The sequence below is a fragment of the Hyla sarda genome, chromosome 7, assembly GCF_029499605.1.
Source record: "Hyla sarda isolate aHylSar1 chromosome 7, aHylSar1.hap1, whole genome shotgun sequence".
NCBI lineage: Eukaryota > Metazoa > Chordata > Amphibia > Anura > Hylidae > Hyla > Hyla sarda.
Window position 1 is genome coordinate 209,474,123 of NC_079195.1, and position 16,460 is coordinate 209,490,582.

General features: G+C 48.3%; 1 protein-coding gene across 2 annotated transcripts in view; it reads left to right on the forward strand.

The window, feature by feature from the left end:
* COL24A1 (collagen type XXIV alpha 1 chain) overlaps window positions 1–16,460 on the forward strand; it is a 294,542-nt gene that overhangs the window by 197,430 nt on the left and 80,652 nt on the right. For both annotated transcript variants that reach the window (XR_008846625.1, XM_056532502.1), the window contains exons 27-28: window positions 8,720–8,773; window positions 9,013–9,066. Coding sequence is in view for 1 of the 2 variants with exons in the window: in XM_056532502.1 (XP_056388477.1) it covers window positions 8,720–8,773; window positions 9,013–9,066 (108 nt within the window). In the remaining variant the exon portion in view is untranslated. The remainder of the gene's footprint in view (window positions 1–8,719; window positions 8,774–9,012; window positions 9,067–16,460) is intronic.

Here is a 16,460-nt window from a genome sequence, read left to right on the forward strand (position 1 = left end):
ACTCTAATCTGATTGGAGGATAAAATGTATTCTAATTGGTGGATGAGCTGTAATCTGATTGAAGGATGAGCTGTAATCTGGTTGGTGGATGAACAATAATCAGGTTGAAGGCTGAGCTGGAATCTGATTAGAGGATGAGCTGTAATCTGATTGGAGGATGAGCTGTAATCAGATTGGAGGATGGGCTGTAATCTGATTGGAGGATGAGCTGTAATCTGATTGGAGGATAAAATTTAATCTGATTGGAGGATGAGCTGTATTCTGATTGGAGGATGAGCTGTAATCTGATTGGAGGTTAAAATTAAATCTGATTGGAGGATGAGCTGTAATCTGATTGGAGGATGAGCTGTTAGCAGAGTTGTTTATTTATGATGTACAGTAAATTTATGAATGATGACATCTACAAAGTAACCTATGCTTGTGGTATATGTTGGGGCATACCTCGTAGAGCTGGGCGGTATGACCAAAAATGTGTATCATGGTATTTTTGTAAGTTTCCCCCCAATCTAGTGACCCATGGGCACTGCTTCTTCTCCCCCCCCCCCCCCCCCAACCCCACCAAATGATTATCCGCCGTTTCGCTATACTGTACTATCCTTGTGCCCGGGATGCAAAAATATATAAAATAAACTTTATCTCACCTTCCTACGTTCCCCTGTTGTTCCGGTACCGGCCTCACACTGGGGATAGGAACATCACAAAGCCGTCAGCATATAACTGGCCGCAGCGATGTCCCGCCTCGGCGGTGATAGGCTGAGTGCATTGTCATGTAAGAAGCCGGCCAGCTCCTTACATGACAGGGGGCTCAGCCTATCAGCGGCTAAGGTGGGACAACGCTGCAGCCGGTGATGCGCTGACAGCATGAGGCCGGTACCGGAACAACGGGGGAACGTAGGAAAGTGAGATAAAGTTTATTTTGTTTATTTTTGCAGCCCAAGCACAAGGATAGTACAGTATAGCGCAGCGGCTGATAATTATTTGGGGGGGAGGGGAGAGAAGCAGCGCCCACGGGTCACATATGATTAGTTCTCCAATGTGGGGACAGCACGCTGCAACTGATAATTCATTCATTCGAGGGGCCCAAACGGTATTGTGGTATTGGAAAAAAAATTCGGTATGCACCGGTATACCGCCCAGCACTAATACCTCGTTCTCCTGGAATGCCGCTGTATAAAGTTGGGTTTCCATTACGTTTCCCCCCATACGGGAATGTATGTAATTCATACCCAAGCTTTTGTACTTCATATACATCAGAGCCTGGATAGGGTATGGCCGTCACAGTGTATGGTTCTGTCTCCCCGATAGAATCAAACTTGTGGGTCCTTGGAAACTTCCGCAGCCAGACTTTATCACCCAATTGAAGTGGTTTGGCAGAAGCATTACTGTTATAATTCTCCTGTTGTCTCTGCTGAGCCCGCCCATCTTCTTGCTGACAATTTCTTTGGCCTCTTGGAATCTTCTCTGGTGGTCAGAGACCCACTCCAGGGAGGCTTGCGGAGAGTTGTTGAATGGAGCTTGAAGCCCAAATATTCGGTCTTTAGGTAGCTGCCTATGTCGCCCCATCATCAAGTAGAAAGGTGTGTATCCCATAGAACAATGGACTGTGTTATTATAGATCTCCAATAGTTGGGGCAGCAGTCAGGGCCACTCTTCTTGTCTTGACACAGAGGCTGCTTGCAACATGTGGATAAAGACTTGATTGATGCGCTCACAGAGCCCGTTCCCCTGGGGGTGGTAAGCAGTAGTCCGGAGTTTCTTGCAGGCATGGAATTGACACCGCTCTTGAAAGAGTTGAGCCTCGAAGGCCGTTGCACACAGGACAGACTCTGGACACCCAAGGGTTTGCACCCAATTGGGGTAGAACATATGGGCTGCTGTCTTGGCTGTGAGGTCTTTAACGGGTACAACAACAACCCATTTAGAGTAGTGATCCACCATGGTGAGAGCATAAGTGTACACGGATCGGGTAGGAAACAACTTGATATGGTCTAGCGTGACCGACTGGTTAGGCCTTTCACTCTGGATGGAATGGAGGGGTGCTCTTGCATCCTTGCGCACGTTCTTGGTGGCATTACAGACAGCACATTCACTGCACCATTTCTTAATGTCGCTCATCATTTCAATCCAATAGAATCTTCACCTGACAGTAGCTTCGGTCTTGTGGACTCCAAAGTGTCCCGACTGATCATGGTATGCATTGAGGACAATCGCCGCATCTCTTCGGGGAACCAGAATCTGATGAAGTCAATCAACAGTCCTTTGTGCACAAACAGTCGCTTCCTCTGTCGCCTCAGAAGTTTCAGCTCGTAGTCACACTGGGCCTGGCATAGACGGGTTGGTACCTTTTTCACCAGAAGGTAGTCCAACAGATCTCCCATGACTCGACTTTCATCCTGAAGAGTCTTCTAGGTGTACATGCCTTCTTTAACCTTTTCGGAACTGGATTCACCGTCCATGAGATCGGTCACAACATTCTTGTTCACGAACCGTTGATAGACTGGCGGCATCTCCACGTCTTCCCACACGTCTTCGACAGGGGGTTCTTCACCAGGGGTCATCCTAAACAGTATGTCGGCATTGACATTCAACTTGCCGCTTCTGTACTTGATGGTAAAACTATAATTGGCTAATCTTGAAGCCCAACGCTGCTCGATGGCACCCAACTTGGCAGTGTTCAGGTGGGCCAACGGGTTATTATCTGTGTAAACAGTATATGGTGTGGCAGCCAAATAGTCTTTGAACTTTTCGGCGAGAAGTTCCAATTTGAATGAGCTGTAATTTGCATCGTTCTTCTCTGCTCCTCGCAGGTTATGACTGGCATAGCCAATTTCTCGCTCTTGCCCTTCCTGGACTTGGGACAGGACACCTCCCAGACCTTCAAAACTGGCATCAGTATACAGCCGGAATGGCTGACTGTAGTCTGGATACGCCAAGATGGGTGGTTGTGTCAGCAGACGTTTGAGAGCTCGAAGTGCCGTATCTCGCTCTTTGGCCCATTCAACAGGTAGTTTTCCATTGTAGTTATCCTTTGCCATAGCCAGTAAGAGAGCTGTGAGGGGTTCTGCAATCTGGGCGAAGTGGGGAATGAATTGACGGTAGTAGCCGGCAAACCCCAGGAAGCTCCTGACATCTTTCACCTTTTCAGGATTGGGCTGGACTCCCTCTGCGCTGACAACATGAACCAAATAGTTGACCTGAGGTTTTAGCAAGTGACACTTCGATAGTTTGATCCTCAGCCCATGCTTGATCAGGACTTGGAAGATGTTTGGCAGATGACTGATGTGTTCCTGGTAGGACTTGGAATACACAATGACATCATCCAGGTACAATAGGACACTTTGAAAATTCATATGCCCAGGCACCTTTCCATCAGATGCTGGAACATAGCAGGGGCATTGCACAGCCCAAACGGCATACTTTTAAACTTGAACAGTCCCATGGGAGTCATGAAGGCAGTCTTCTTCCGATCTTCCATGGCCATGGGCACTTGCCAATATCCACTGGTTAAGTCCAGGATGGAGAAGTAAGCAGCCGTTCCGAGGGCGATGAGTGACTCCTCGATCCTTGGCAATGGATAAGCGACCTTGTGTGTGACATTGTTCAATTTCCTGTAGTGGACACAGAAGCTGATGGTTCCGTCCTTTTTCTTGACAAGGACAAGTGGCGCCGCCCAGGGGCTCTGACTTTCCTGGATTACATCTGCCTCTTTCATGTCGGCCAGCATCTGTTCTTGACAGTCTGATACATGCCGGGCAAGACCGGACGGTGCCTTTCCTTGATAGGAGGGCTGTCACCTGTGAGGTGCTGGATCATTGAAGTCTGCCCGAAGTCTGTGGGGTGCTTGCTGAAAGCCTCATGGTACCTCTTGGCAACATTGAAGATTCCATTGACTTGGTCCCTTGGGGTAGTGTTGTCTCCAACCTGGAGTTGTGCCCACCAGGGCCCTGGAGGGCTCACACTGGATCCTTCGGCCACTTGAGCTGCATGCTGTCGGGCCACCAGACGTTCTTTCACAATGTCTTTCAACTCTAGGAGGTACAGCTGGACTACAGAAGCGTATTTGGGCAAGATAGTAGCAGAATCAGACAGGTTTACTAACTGCACCGGGACTATCCCGTTGGTGACAGTGACAAGGCTTCTCGCTCGAACAAGAGGATGATCTTCTATTTGCATAGGTTCCAGCAGGACTTGATAATCCCTATTCTTGACTCCGGGACGTGCACGACACCAGATGACGGCCTGCAGATTTCACCTTGCTTGTTGGTAAACTTCTGCTCCGCCTGGAGAACTTTCAAGTGGTGCTACGCAGCCCTCTGGCCTGAAGGGGAGATTTGGGAAGAGAGGCATGCAAGGCATCTAACACTTCAGTGAAACAATTCTTCATAATGTTCATCCCCAATATAAACTCAGCAGACCCCTTATCTGTCACATTAGTTACAATCACTCCCTGCCTGCTAAGTACATGCTCTTCTAACTGAATGGTAGGCTGCCAGTATCCATGTCTGGGGACTGGTTGCCCATTACCCGCAACTACTCGGAAGTTAACATCATCAGGCTTACACAATAAACTATCATCCCAATGCTGATAGAAAACACTTTTAGGTATAGTAGACACTTGTGACCCTGTATCTATCAAGGTCTCCAATGGTACACCTTCTACAATAACTTTTACATAGGGGCAGCAGATGACATAAAGTGAGAGCCCTGACTTAGGTCATTCAGGGATTGAACCTGATAACTGTTTTCCTGAGGGCCGGTCTGCGACCTCAGGGGAAATCCGTTTAAATCCCAGCACTGCATTTTCCAATGTCCAGACTTATTACAGTAAGTGCAAAAGGATCTTTGAGTCCCCGAGGGTCTATTGGGCAGAGGATTGCGGTAATTGAAATTGTGGGGAGCAGGGGCAGGATTCCTAGGCAGGGGCGGTTCACGGTCAGGTGGAGCGGCCCTGGTGGCAAGCTCCTTCACAGCCTTAGTCAGTTGTTCAATGTCCTGCCTAACACTCTGTAAATCTGAGGCTGCGGTGACTGGCAAAGTAGATGATACTGGGGTGAGGGCTGGTGATGTTGGTGGTTTAGATCTTGCTACCACCCCTAGTGGCTTTGGAATGGGTGTAAGGGGTGTACAACTTTCCTCTAACTCAGTTCCGGACTCAATCACTTGGATAGCCAGTCTTTTGAAAGCGGGGAATGACATGTTGGAGTTCTGGACTGCTAACATTCTCATCTGGGCTTTGTCCCACTTATTATGAGCCCATCAATAAAACTCTCCATTAATACCTTGTTTCCCTGCTCGGGAGTTATACCATCACATTTTTGGACAGTCTCTAAGGCATATGCTCTCAAGGTCTCACCTGGCTTTTGTTGCCTTTCATATAGCCGGAGATGTACCTCTGATGGAAAGTGTGACTCAAATACCTGGTACAGTCCTTCAAAGATCTGATCTACAGTCGCAATCTCGGAGGCTATCCAGGTGCAGACTTCCTTTAATGCTGGTCTCTGGAGTTGTCTTGTGAGCAATCTGTTGGTTAGGATGGAAAGAGTAAAAGACAAACAAACTCTGGATCCTCGCTTTGAAATCCCTCAAGGGGAAGGGTCTCCATTGTAGGTAGGGAGGACGGGGTTCCCCATGAATATGGTGCAGACGCTGGAACACCAGGACTGTTGATGATGATTGCAGGCAGGGCTGGCAAGATCCTGGCTGCTGGGGCAGGTGATGACCTCACTGCTGGAGATAAAGGGGCGCTGTCGCCTGGTTGATCTGGAGAGCTGGGTTCTGACATCCCATTGCATTTTGAGTGCGCTGTCGCTTTAAGGGAAATAAGGTGCGTTCTCCTTTAAGATGCTTACTGTAGTGCAGCAGCGGCTTTGACTTGACTGATGGGGGTACAGTAATGGATGCTCCCCCTCTATTTTGCAGGCACCTGGTTGTAAACAGTCTTGTGACCAGACTTGCAGGCACTAATGGGTTAATACTGATAGCTACTGGCACCAGGGACTGTATACTGGCAATCGTTGGTGTTTGCAGAGTCTGCGCTGCAGCGGGTGCTTGACAGGTAGCAACAGAGACGAGCGCAGCAGCCGGAGCTTCTAATATGGCTGCGCCCAGGCAACTTCCTGTTTTGGTCCGGTTGGCAAAATCTTCCCCTGCAACACAGGGCGGCCTTTGGTTCCTCCTTGCAACACTGAAGAGGCGTCACTGGTGGGGATTGATGGGGCGGAGCTGTGACCGCTCGCACGTACGGGAGACACCGGACCAAGTGAACCCTTTCAGGTACCGACTCTATACAGTTCACACAGCTCACAGTAGCAGATAACAGTCTTTTCTTCACCTCCCCTTCTATTTCACAATCGCCTTGGGTATAACACTTATAAAGTCCCGTACACTTTTTGGCGCAAACTTTATTCGCATCGGCATACGATTTTCTGACAATACTAGACACAGTTCAGACTGGGGGGGGAGGACTTGTCGCACAAGGCGCACACCCGTATCCTGTTTGTGATGGCAAAAGTTGTGGTAGAGGGTGTGATGCAAAGGACAGATGGAATTACCCTAGGGCAGTGATGGCGAACCTATGGCACGCGTGCCACAGGTGGCACGCCGAGCCCCCTCTGTGGGCACGTGGCCACAGGCCCCCCGTCACATTCCGGACATCCCTGTGTCCCGAAAGGCCATTTCGGGACACAAGGATGTCCCGATTACCTCCCTGCGGTCCCGCGTTAGCTTTAAAAATGCAGGGACCGCCGGGAGGTAGAGCACGCAGGGACGTCACGTCACTGACGTCCCATGCGTGCACCCGTAAAGCAGAGCAGAGCGAAGCATCGGGGAGGACCGAGGATGACGCGCGCATGGTAAGTGACCAGCGGGACGTCATCTTCGGTGTTCCGACACAGACATACAGCCTCCAGCCATACACTGTATATGGCTGGAGGCTGTAAGTCTATGGGGGGACACTGCCTGTCTAATGTGGGGGAACTCTGTCTGCCTAATGTGGGGGAACACTGCCTGTCTAATGTGGGGTAACACTGCCTGTCTAATGTGGGGTAACTCTGACTGCCTAATGTGGGGGAACTCTGACTGCCTAATGTGGGGGAACACTGCCTGCCTAATGTGGGGGGAACTTTACTGCCAACCTTGTGGGGGGAATTATACTGCCAACCTTGTGGGGGGAATTATACTTCCAACATTGTGGGGGGGGGGGGGGGGAATTATACTTCCAACCTTGTGGGGGGAAGTATAATGCCAACCTTGTGGGGGGAACTATACTGCCAACCTTGTGGGGGGAACTATACTGCCAACCCTAATGTGGGGGAACTATACTGCACCTAATGTGGAGGAACTACACTGCACCTAATGTGGAGGAACTACACTGCACCTAATGTGGGGGAACTGTACTGTACCTAATGTGGGGGAGCTATACTGCACCTAATGTGGGGGAACGGTACTGCACCTAATGTGGGGGAACTGTACTGCGCCTAATGTGGGGTAACTATACTGCAACTAATGTGGGGGAACTATACTGCACCTAATGTGGGGAACTGTACTGCACCTAATGTGGGGAACTGTACTGCACCTAATGTGGGGGAACTATACTGCCAACCTAATGTGGGGGAACTGTACTGTACCTAATGTGGGGAACTATACTGCACATAATGTGTGGGAACTATACTGCACCTAATGTGGGGGAGCTATACTGCCAAGCTAATGTGTATTCTGATTTAATTGCTGTGCTGGCACTTTGAGGGGAAAAAAGTTGGCGTGCATTACGGTTCGGGCACTCGGGCTCAAAAAGGTTCGCCATCACTGTCCTGGGGGCAGATGGCATTAACCCCTTGTATTCGTGACGCCAGGGCATGGTTTATCCTCGATATCACCGAAGTTATACCGCTAGATCCTGGGCTAGGCACGGGGGCAATAATGACTCCAACCCCAAGTTACGGATAACGGTAGCTTTACTGAGGGTAGACAGGTGGTAAAGTCTATACAGTTAAGCCAGGCCTACGGAGGTGACCAGTGACTCAGAGACCTTAACGGCTTTCTGGGACTTGTAGTAGATGGGGTCAATTCAATGCAGGCCACATTGACTTGAAAAATTATGACTGTGACTGACGACTTGACTGATGACTGACAATACTGAGACTGTGGTTACTTGTAGCTGCTTGTGGCTGCAGACTGGACTTGAGGCCTCTGATGACTCTGGACTCTCTCTAGGACTCGACTGGACCTCAGCAAAGACTTGTAAGGAAAGAGAGAGAAGCTCCACCCAGGGCTTATATGGGGGAGACTAGCAGGGAGCCCATAGGTCACCCCTGGAATCACCTGGTCACTGGAACCTCCTGGGTAACAATCACATGACAAGTCACATGGTAAACAGTCTTAAAGTGACAACACTTTCTGAACACATTACATGGAATAATACATTAGAAACATATTTACATAGGGTGACAGATGCAGGGGGGGCCCAGTGGGACACTGTAGGGAGGCTGCCTGACAGGGCAGCAAGGGTACGGGGTAACACTTCCCGTACTGGGCCACCACACCTTGAATATAAGATACTTTAAAGACATAGACTGGGTCACATGAAGCTTGGTAATGTGTATATTATTAGCATTTGTCTGATGTTATAGGAAACAAATTGTATAACCTGTATAGTGCGTATAGACATTGCAGAAGTTTCACCTTATGCTTGGAATTAAATGTATTTTCACATCATTTTCAGGGATATCCTGGACTGCCTGGTATACCTGGACCAGTTGGCCCACCAGGATTAGCGGTAAGTGAAAGAAGGAAGGAAGAATTTCGTGGACTGATTGGGTTTACAATGATTACCATGAGAACCACAGATTTTAATGCCTTAATTCTTCTTTTTCTATGATGTTCCGGAAGTCCCATAGACTTGCATGGGACTTCATACAAAATACCCCACCCTCATATAAGGGAGTGGTTGGGGTTGATTTAACTCTGCTATATCTTTTCTTTCTAATATAACCAAATGCTGTAATTCTAACACAGGGTCCTGCTGGGCAAAGGGGACAACCAGGAATACAAGGTCCAAAAGGTCAAAGTGTAAGTATGAACTGATGTATATAATTTAGGCTATTGTTCCCCAACCAATGGCTCAGGAGCCCCATGGGATATATAAGAAAGTGGCTTAGAAGCTAGAAATAACTGCAGACCCCTGATACCGTCCAGCTGGATGTACATTTCAACTGGTGTCTCCTATGGCTGTCCGGGTGCTGGGAGTTTTGCAACAGCTGGAGGCACACTGATTGGAAAACTACTAAAGTAGCATTATCCCAATACTTGTATCCACCAGTACAGTATTTCCCAGCTGGGGTGCCTCCAGCTGTTGCAAAACTACAACTCCCAGGAGTTGTAGTGTTGCAACAGGATTGGCAAATTCGCCACTGGTGCCCTGTGCTCTTGACAGATGAAAGCAGGTTCACACTGAGCGCATGTGACAGATGTGAAAGAGTATGGAGACGCTGTGGAGAATGTTCTGCTGCCTGCAACATCCTCCAGCATGACTGGTATGGCGGTGGGTCAGTAATGGTGTGGGGTGGCATTTCTTTGGGGGGGCCGCACAGCCCTCCATGTGCTTGCCAGAGGTAGCCTGACTGCTATTAGTTACTGAGATGAGATCCTCAGACCCCTTGTGAGACCATATGCTGGTGCGGTTGGCTCTGGGTTCCTCCTAATGCAAGACAATGCTAGACCTCATGTGGCGGAGTGTGTCAGCAGTTCCTGCAAGAGGAAGGCATTGATGCTATGGACTGGCCGCCCGTTCCCCAGACCTGAATCCGATTGAGCACATCTGGGACATCATGTCTCACTCCATCCACCACAGACTGTCCAGGAGTTGGCGGATGCTTTAGTCCAGGTATGGGAGGACATCCCTCATGAGACCATCCCCCACCTCATCAGGAGCATGCCCAGGCGTTGTAGGGAGGTCATACGGGCACGTGGAGGCCACACACACTACTGAGCCTCATTGTGACTTGTTTTAAGGACATTACATAAAGTTGGATCAGCCTGTAGTGTGGTTTTCCACTGTGATTATGAGTGTGACTCCATATCCAGACCTCCATGGGTTGATACATTTGATTTCCATTGATAATTTTTGTGTGATTTTGTTGTCAGCGCATTCAACTATGTAAAGACGAAAGTATTTCATACGATTAGTTAATTCATTCAGATCTAGGATGTGTTATCTTAGTGTTCCCTTTCCCTTAGTGTTCATTTTTTTGAGCAGTGTAACCTGGTTCCATGGCGATAGCATGAGCAATATACAGATAGAGCTGGAGAGGTGTTTAACTACTATATATCCTGATCCCGCTGGGAGGGGAGGTGTATAACTACTATACATCCTGATCTCATAGAGATAGCAGTATACAGATCTGGGTGGGGAGGGGTCTGGAGATAGTAGGATGGGATATTTTTAAAAATTTTTTTTTTTTTTTTTTTTTTTTACACAATATGAACCAAAATCGGCACTATTTGTTTTAGATTTCTCCCCATGTTAATCAGAACATAAACTTGGACGTCCCCTCAGTGACTTGAGTGGTTGCTGACAGGTTTCTCTACACAATCTCCCTACGACTGTACAGCACAATGCTCAGGAGACAGCTGTACGCCATCCCTCGTGGTGGCCTGTTTGTTAGCCGTAATTGAAGCGCTGATGTATTTGTTTATGAATATATTCTGAGAAGACTTAAAAGAGAAGCCTTCTAATGAGACGCAGAGTGTGAGCGAAGGAAATTACCTTCTCCGAAGCCGCACAAATCAAATGCTTATGACCCAGCTATAAAACTGGAAGTGGCCTTGTCTATCTGTAAGTAATGCCGAGAATCGCATCGAATCCAGATGTGCTGCAGGAAGACACGTCAGCGCCAGAGGTACCGTATATTTGTAATCATGGGAAACTAGGGCGGAAGTGCCAAGAAACACTCTCTATGGTGGGAAAAAGGATCTAGATGCCATAGGAAGGCTCAAAGTATGGGCACGAGGTTCAGACTGCGCAATTTTTATGTATCGTTCCATCACATATATAAGTTCATTAGGAACCCAATACATTAAAGCAGTGTTTCCTAACCAGTGTGCCTCCAGCTGTCGCAAAACTACAACTCCCAGCATACCCGGACAGCCGAAGGCTGTCTGGGCATGCTGGGAGTTGTAGTTTTGCGACGCCTGGAGACACACTGGTTGGAAAACACAGCTTTAAAGGGGTACTCCGGTGAAAAACTTTTTAATTTTTTTTTTTTTATCAACTGGTGCCAGAAAGTTAAACAGATTTGTAAATTACTTCTATTAAAAAATCTTAATCCTTCCTGTACTTATTATCTGCTGAATACTACAGTGGAAATTCTTTTCCGTTTGGAACACAGAGCTCTCTGCTGAATCATGAGCACAGTGCTCTCTGCTGACATCTCTGTCCATTTTTAGGAACTGTCCAGGGTAAAAGGAAATCCCCATAGCAGTTCTGGACAGTTCCTAAAATGGACAGAGATGTCAGCAGAGAGCACTGTGCTCGTAATGTCAGCAGACAGTTCTGTGTTTCAAAAAGAAAAGAATTTCCTCTGTAGTATTCAGCAGCTAATAAGTACAGGAAGGATTAAGATTTTTTAATAGAAGTAATTTACAAATCTACTTAACTTTCTGGCACCAGTTGATAAAAAAAAAAAAAAAAATAATAATAAGTTTTTCACTGGAGTACCCCTTTAACCTCTTAAGGACCAATGACGTTGTGGAACGTCATGGCACCCTGGGCTTTAAGGACCAATGACGTTCCACAACGTCATGGCTTTTTCCGGTCCCTGCCGCTCGCCGGGCAGAGATCGGAACGGCATGCCTGCTGAAATCCTTCAGCAGGCATGCCGTGCAAATGCCGAGGGGGGTCCCGGGACCCCCGCATGTCGGCGATCGCCGGAGATCGCTTGCGAAATCACGCAAGCGATCTTCGGTGATTCGGGTCATTCGGGTCACTTGTGACCCGATGACCCGGTAATAAATGGTGATCGGCGGTGTACAATTCACCGCCAATCACCTACCGTTGCTGGGGAGCGGTGACAATTCTGTCACCGCCCCAGCAACGCTGCTATTGGCCGGCGATCGTCCGGCCAATAGCAGAGCGGCAGAGGAGGGGTTAACGGCTCCTTCCCGCTGCTGGACCCGCTGTTTTCATTCAGTCAGCGGGTGCAGCAGTGAGAAGAAGACGTTGATCCACCCTCGGAGCAGGAGCCCCCTCAGGAGCCTTAGATTAGGGAAAGCTGAGTGCAGGGACAGGTAGGAGTCTAATAGGAGTCTAAAAGTTATATAAAAGTAAAAAAAAGGGAAAAAAAGTAAAAAAAATAAAAAAGTACCCCCCCCCTCTGACCCCCTAATAGGTCCCCAGGGTCCTATTATGGTCTGATCCCTGACCCCGGGACCTATTAGGGGTTCGGGAGCTGCGTGTGCCCTCCCCTTTTTTTTTGGCCACAGCTTTTTTTATTTTTTATTTTTTTTTATAAAAAAAAAAATCCCCCCCTGACCCCCTAATAGGTCCCCCAGGGTCCTATTAGGGTCTGATCCTTTACCCCGGGTCCTATTAGGGGTTCAGGGAGCTGCGTTTGCCACCCCTTTTTTTTTGTCCGCAGCTTTTTTTTTTCTTTTCTTTTACTGTTGTACACTTTTTACACCAAGCACCACAGTACATACTTCACCGCCCCCCCCCCCCCCGCCACCCCCCCCCCCGCCACTGCCCCCCCCGCCACTGCCCCCCCCGTCACCGTAGAATAAAGGCGATGGCCCGACGGACATTTTCGGCAGCGGAGGCTTTGGCTTTTTTAGCCTCCGACTCCGAATCTGTCAGTGAGGACGATGAAGATCCTACATTTTTGTGTTCTTCATCGTCCTCCTCATCATCCAGTAGTGATGATGAGTCCCCTGTACGGCGGCGGAGACGCCGCCAGGCGAGGCCACGCACCCCCCATGAGAGTGACCCAGTGGCCGACACTAGTACGAGTGGCAATGCCGCTCGTAATAGGAGTCCGGCCCCCCAGATAAGTGCACCGGAGCCCCCTTCCGATGACCCTGTCTGGAGCCCCCCAGTGGGTTATCAGCCACGGATTCCTGAGTTTATTGGCGACTCAGGAATCCGGATTGACACGGCTGGGTTCACTGATCTGGATTTTTTTAAGTTTTTTTTCAGTGACAGCCTGGTCAATCTAATGGTGGAGCAAACAAACTTGTACGCCCAGCAGTTCATTGCCCACCACCCAGATTCGCTTTTGGCCAGGCCCAATGAATGGCGCGCCATTGATGCAGCGGAAATGAGGACATTTTGGGGCCTCTCGCTGCATATGGGCCTGGTCAAAAAACCAAGTGCTCGTCAGTACTGGAGCGGGGACATCCTCTACCAGACCCCACTTTACAGTATGGCGATGACACGGAGGCGGTTCGAGGCCATTCGGAAATGCCTGCATTATGCAGATAATGCGGCATGTCCACCCCGAGGTGATCCCGCCCATGACCGGCTTTACAAAGTGAGGCCGGTCATCGATCACTTTGGGGCCAAATTTTTGGAGGCCTACATACCCCTCAGGGACCTCTCGGTAGATGAGTCTCTCATCAGTTTTAAGGGGAGACTCATCTTCCGCCAGTATATTCCTTCAAAGCGGGCGCGGTATGGCGTGAAGCTCTATAAACTTTGTGAGAGTACCTCCGGGTACACTTGCAAGTTTAGAGTATATGAGGGACGAGATTCCCGTATTGAACCCCCAGATTGTTCCCCCACTCTGGGTGTTAGCGGGAAAATCGTTTGGGACCTTATGCACCCATTGCTGGATAAGGGTTACCACGTGTACGTGGACAACTTTTATACCAGCATCCCTCTCTTCACATCCCTTTCCGCCAGATCCACGTCCGCTTGTGGGACCGTGCGGAAAAACCAGAGAGGCCTCCCTCTAAATTTGGTCCAGACGCCTATCCCCAAGGGTGAGTCCCGTGCCCTGACCCATGATAACCTGTTGTTGGTGAAGTATAAGGATAAGAGGGATGTCCTTATACTCACCACTATTCATGGGAACGGCAGCACCCCTGTCCCTGTGCGAGGTACCGTGGGACCGGTCCTCAAGCCCGATTGTATTCTGGACTACAATCGGTATATGGGGGGAGTTGATCTCTCAGATCAAGTCCTCAAGCCATACAACGCCATGCGGAAAACACGGGCATGGTACAAAAAAGTTGCGGTCTACTTGGTACAGGTTGCCATGTACAACGCTTTTGTACTATCCCAGTACGCTGGCAACACAGGGACATTCCTTCAGTACCAAGAAGAAGTCCTAAGGTTCCTGATCTTTGCTGACCGGGAAAGATCAGGCCGGACTTCCCAAGGGTCTGGAGTTATAGGCGCCAGGATCGTCCCAGGCCAGCACTTTCCAGGTGAGGTCCCCCACAGTGGAAAGAAGGGACGATCCCAGAAAAGATGCAGAGTGTGTTACAGGAGGGGGATTCGGAGGGACACCAGGTACCAATGTGACACTTGCCCAGATAATCCCGGCCTCTGCATAGGCTGCTTCAGGGAGTATCACACTTCCATGGAGCCCTAAATTTTCCCTTTTTATTAGAATTTTCCATAATTTGACCAATGTACCAAGTCCAGAGTACATTCCAAAATATAACCCCCATAAATCACTAAATTGCCCAAAAAAACCTGAAAAAAAAAAAAAACCTGATAAGACCTCTGGGGGTGTTTTTTCAAAAATGGGTCATAGGTCACTGAGTCACTCTCATCGGGGACTTTTTATGTTGCCTGAAATGTGCAGCGCTCTCTCTCCACCTGAGCGGGTGCGCATTTTAGGCAACAGGTTAGGGACGGCCACACACATTACATTCCCAGAATGATGATTCAGAGCATAGGGTTTGGGGCGGGCATATTTTTTTTTAGTTTTGGCTGTGCTCTGGGTCATCATTCTGGGAACTTATCCTGTTTTATTATGTTTTATAATTTTCTTGCCCACTGTATCCCATATTACGGGCCTCTGTACCCCACCTGTCTAACCCAGTTACGGCCCGTTGTCCCCCATAGTGTTCCCCTATTTTAGGGCTCAGTGCTCGCCCCATTAGCGCTCCTTGAGGGGGGGTCCCACATCCTGGCTCCATATCAGGCTCAAGGTCCCTGACTGCACTCCCACTCAAGCAAGACCTGCTGTGCACCCGCCAAGCCAAAATCATCAAAAAATAAGGTATGTCCTTACTCCAAAGAAATGTATTTACAAATTGTGGGGGGTCTTTTCTGCTATTAACCCTTGTAAAAATGTAAAATTTGTGGGGAAACACATTTTAGTGAAAAAAATATATATATTTTTTACATATGCAAAAGTTGTGAAACCCCTGTGGGGTATTAAGGTTCACTTTACCCCTTGTTACGTTCCCCAAGGGGTCTAGTTTCCAAAATATAATGCCATGTGTTTTTTTTTTTGCTGTCCTGGCACCATATGGGCTTCCTAAATGCGGCATGCCCCCAGAGCAAAATTTGCTTCCAAAAAGCCAAATGTGACTACTCCTCTTCTGAGACCTGTAGTGCGCCAGCAGAGCACTTTTCACCCCCACATGGGGTGTTTTCTGAATCGGGAGAAATTGGGCTTCAAATTTTGTGGGGTATTTTCTGCTTTAACCCTTTGTAAAAATGAAAAATTTTTGGGAAACCAAGCATTTTCGTAAATTATTATTATTTTTTTTTACATATGCAAAAGTCGTGAAACCCCTGTGGGGTATTAAGGTTCACTTTACCCCTTGTTACGTTCCCCAAGGGGTATAGTTTCCAAAATGGTATGCCATTGTGTGGGTTTTTTGCTGTCCTGGCACCATATGGGCTTCCTAAATGCGGCATGCCCCCAGAGCAAAATTTGCTTCCAAAAAGCCAAATGTGACTACTCCTCTTCTGAGACCTGTAGTGCGCCAGCAGAGCACTTTTCACCCCCACATGGGGTGTTTTCTGAATCGGGAGAAATTGGGCTTCCAATTTTGGGGGGTATTTTCTGCTTTAACCCTTTGTAAAAATGTAAAATTTTTGGGAAACCAAGCATTTTCGTAAATTATTATTATTTTTTTTTACATATGCAAAAGTCGTGAAACCCCTGTGGGGTATTAAGGTTCACTTTACCCCTTGTTACGTTCCCCAAGGGGTCTAGTTTCCAAAATATAATGCCATGTGGGGGGTTTTTGCTGTCCTGGCACCATATGGGCTTCCTAAATGCAGCATGCCCCCAGAGCAAAATTTGCTTCCAAAAAGCCAAATGTGACTACTCCTCTTCTGAGACCTGTAGTGCGCCAGCAGAGCACTTTTCACCCCCACATGGGGTGTTTTCTGAATCGGGAGAAATTGGGCTTCCAATTTTGGGGGGTATTTTCTGCTTTAACCCTTTGTAAAAATGTAAAATTTTTGGGAAACCAAGCATTTTCGTAAATTATTATTTTTTTTT